The 3,057-nt window shown below is 50.8% G+C and overlaps 1 protein-coding gene across 1 annotated transcript; it reads left to right on the top strand.

Moving 5' to 3' along the window:
* Window positions 1-1,888: 1,888 nt before the first annotated feature.
* LOC310918457 (olfactory receptor 14J1-like) lies at window positions 1,889-2,821 on the top strand (the record flags this gene model as incomplete). The annotated part of the gene is made up of 1 exon (XM_083877319.1): window positions 1,889-2,821. The coding sequence occupies one exon, from the start codon at window positions 1,889-1,891 to the stop codon at window positions 2,819-2,821; it is 933 nt and encodes a 310-aa protein (XP_083733445.1).
* Window positions 2,822-3,057: the final 236 nt, after the last annotated feature.

Genomic DNA, 3,057 nt, shown 5'->3' with positions numbered 1-3,057 from the left:
ATCCCCAACACAGGCTCCTCATGGAGTCCTTGGAGGAGAGAATTGAAGGCCAGGATTGCACAAAAACCTCTCAGAGCCTCAGTGTGGGAAGGAAAATCCAAAGTACCTTAAACATCTTGAGTATCTCAAAGTATTAATGTGTCCCACTGAATGTCAATACAAAGCTCCCAAGGGACTCATTAAAGCAGATAATTGGAGGCCAATTATCACACACAGCACTCAGACTCAGTGGAAAAAGTAGTTCCTTAATAAACTTTGAGTACTGTGAAGTGCTAATGAGCCCCACTGAGTGTTGTTACTGACTCAGAATCCCAAGGGACTTGTTAAAGTAGATAATTGGGGCCATGATTGCACAAACCTCTCATAGTGTCACTTTTAAAAGGGAAACTCCAAGTACCTTAAAATAACTGAAGTATCTGGAAGCATTAATGAGCCCCACTGAGTGTCATTACTGACAAAGCCTCTCAAGGGAGTAATTACAGCAGATAATTGGATTGCAAAACCTCTCAGAGATTCCAAGGCAAAAGCAAAACCCAAAGTCCTTTAAAAAACCTGTCACCACTGCCTGCAGTTCTCTGCTCTGCCCGGGGCCTGGGGACACTTTCTCTCCCCTGTCCCTCAGTGGGGCCCATTAAAACTTCAAGATACTTTGGAGTTGGATTCTGACTTGGAGTTCTTGAGAAATTTCATCATCTCCCTCTGATGTTCAGGGCCTCATCACAAGCCCCAAGAGGGTCATTAAAGTCCTTGTGCTGTGTCTGTGCTGCTGAGCTGGGCTGGGCTCCTGGCACAGAGGCAGCTCCTGGCAACCAAGAAGAGCTTAAAACCACATTTCTCTTGATGAGCAGCTCTTCTCCCAGCCCAGCAGGGCTGGGGCACTGCCTGCAGCCACCCTGGGCACAGCACACAGACACAGAGAGCTTCAATCACTCAGGGCTGGGAAGGGACTGACAAGTGCCTGGGGGAGAATCACTCCCAACCCTTGGCACAGGAACCTCCGGCTGCAGGACAATGCAGCTGCAGCTCCTGCAGTCCTCTCCTAAAGCTGGAACATGCCAATGCCTACAGACTCTGTGAGTACATTCTCTGCTTCTCTCCTGTGTAGAGCAGCCAGGGGTGCCCAGGGCTGTCCTGCAGAGCAGGGTCCTGCAGCCCAGGGCACTGTGCTGGGGCAGGGACTCTGCTGCCTGCCAGGGACAGCTCTCAGCCAGCCCTGGGAGCTGCTGCCAGCACTGGGGGACAAGATCTGGGTGGAAGGAGACAGCTGGATAGGCTTGGAAGTGTTCTCTTTGTGTGGTGAGGATGCTCTGTTTTTCAGGACTGCTTCCAGAATGACATTGAAATGCAGAACATTTCCAAGTAGATCATCCAGGGAGCACAGCGAGGCCATGGCTAAGTAAGAGGGAAAATCCTGCTTTATTAAACTACTACTTTGTGTTGCCTGGATGGGAAATTGCACACAGATATTCATCTTTCAGTTCAGGGTTAGAAAAATAAAAAAAATTATCTCAGACCTTACTAAACCAGGCAGTGACAGAAATCACAGAGGGTCCCTTGCAGGCAGCACCAGAATCACTTCTCCAGCCTACTCAGGGTTGCTCTGATGTTGCCATCAGAGCCTGCAGAGCCAGAGCTGCCCCTGGGCAGTGCCTGAGCTGGGAGGGCTCTGCAGGGCAGAGCTGAGCCCCCAGGGCTGGGCTGGGCTCTGGCAGCACTGGCAGGGCCCAGCCCTGGGCACAGGGAAGCAGCTGCAGGCAGGGACAGCTCCAGGCAGCAGAGCCCTGGGCAGGCACTGGGGGGAAATTGTGCTGGGATTTTGAAAGTCTTGTCTTAACTGAACTATTCCATGATTACTCTTTTTACAGACCCCCGTGCCAAGACACCACAAATGTCCAACAGCAGCTCCATCAGCCACTTCCTCCTGCTGGCATTGGCAGACACGAGGCAGCTGCAGCTCCTGCACTTCTGCCTCTTCCTGGCCATCTCCCTGGCTGCCCTCCTGGCCAACGGCCTCGTCATCAGCGCCGCAGCCTGCGGCCACCACCTGCACAGCCCCATGTTCTTCTTCCTGCTCCACCTGGCCCTCAGTGACCTGGGCTCCATCTGCACCACTGTCCCCAAAGCCATGCACAATTCCCTCTGGGACACCAGGAACATCTCCTATGGAGGATGTGCAGTCCAACTATTTTTTTTTGTCTTTTTCATCTCAGCAGAGTTTTATCTCCTGACCATCATGTGCTACGACCGCTACGTGTCCATCTGCAAACCCCTGCACTATGGGACCCTCCTGGGCAGCAGAGCTTGTGCCCACATGGCAGCAGCTGCCTGGGCCAGTGCCTTTCTCAATGCTCTCATGCAAATGGCCAATACATTTTCCCTGCCTCTGTGTCAGAACAATGCCTTGGGCCAGTTCTTCTGTGAAATTCCCCAGATCCTAAAGCTCTCCTGCTCCAAATCCCACCTCAGGGAATTTGGGTTCATTGTATTTTCCATCTGTTTAGAATTTGGTTGTTTTGTGTTCATTATTTTCTCCTATGTGCAGATCTTCAGGGCTGTGCTGAGGATTCCCTCTGAGCAGGGACGGCACAAAGCCTTTTCCACCTGCCTCCCTCACCTGGCTGTGGTCTCTCTGTTCCTCAGCACTGGATTTTTTGCCTACCTGAAGCCCCCCTCCATCTCCTCCCCATCCTTGGATCTGGCCCTGTCAGTTCTGTACTCGATGGTGCCTCCAGCCCTGAATCCCCTCATCTACAGCCTGAGGAACCAGGAGCTCAAGGCTGCAGTGTGGAGACTGATGACTGGATGTTTTCAGAAACATTAAACTGCTGGCCAATTTCTGCAAATCAACTATAATAAAACTCAGTTTTGATACTTCTTTGTTTGGTTGTGTATTTTTTTTCCAGTACTTTATATTTTTAATCTTATCCAGAAAGAAATGTCATTGTTTGTGCCATTTCTCATTTTGTTTCTATTAACGTTCCCTGTGGCCAAAACATGTGTCAATAAGGGGCTGCACTCTTGGTGGGTTTAAAGGAACTCAAGGATGTCCCAGCCAAG

Source organism: Zosterops lateralis (genome assembly GCF_965231275.1).
Source record: "Zosterops lateralis genome assembly, chromosome: 23".
NCBI classification, from domain to species: domain Eukaryota; kingdom Metazoa; phylum Chordata; class Aves; order Passeriformes; family Zosteropidae; genus Zosterops; species Zosterops lateralis.
The sequence above is the reverse complement of the archived record's forward strand: the minus strand, read 5'-3'. Positions and strand labels throughout refer to the sequence as shown.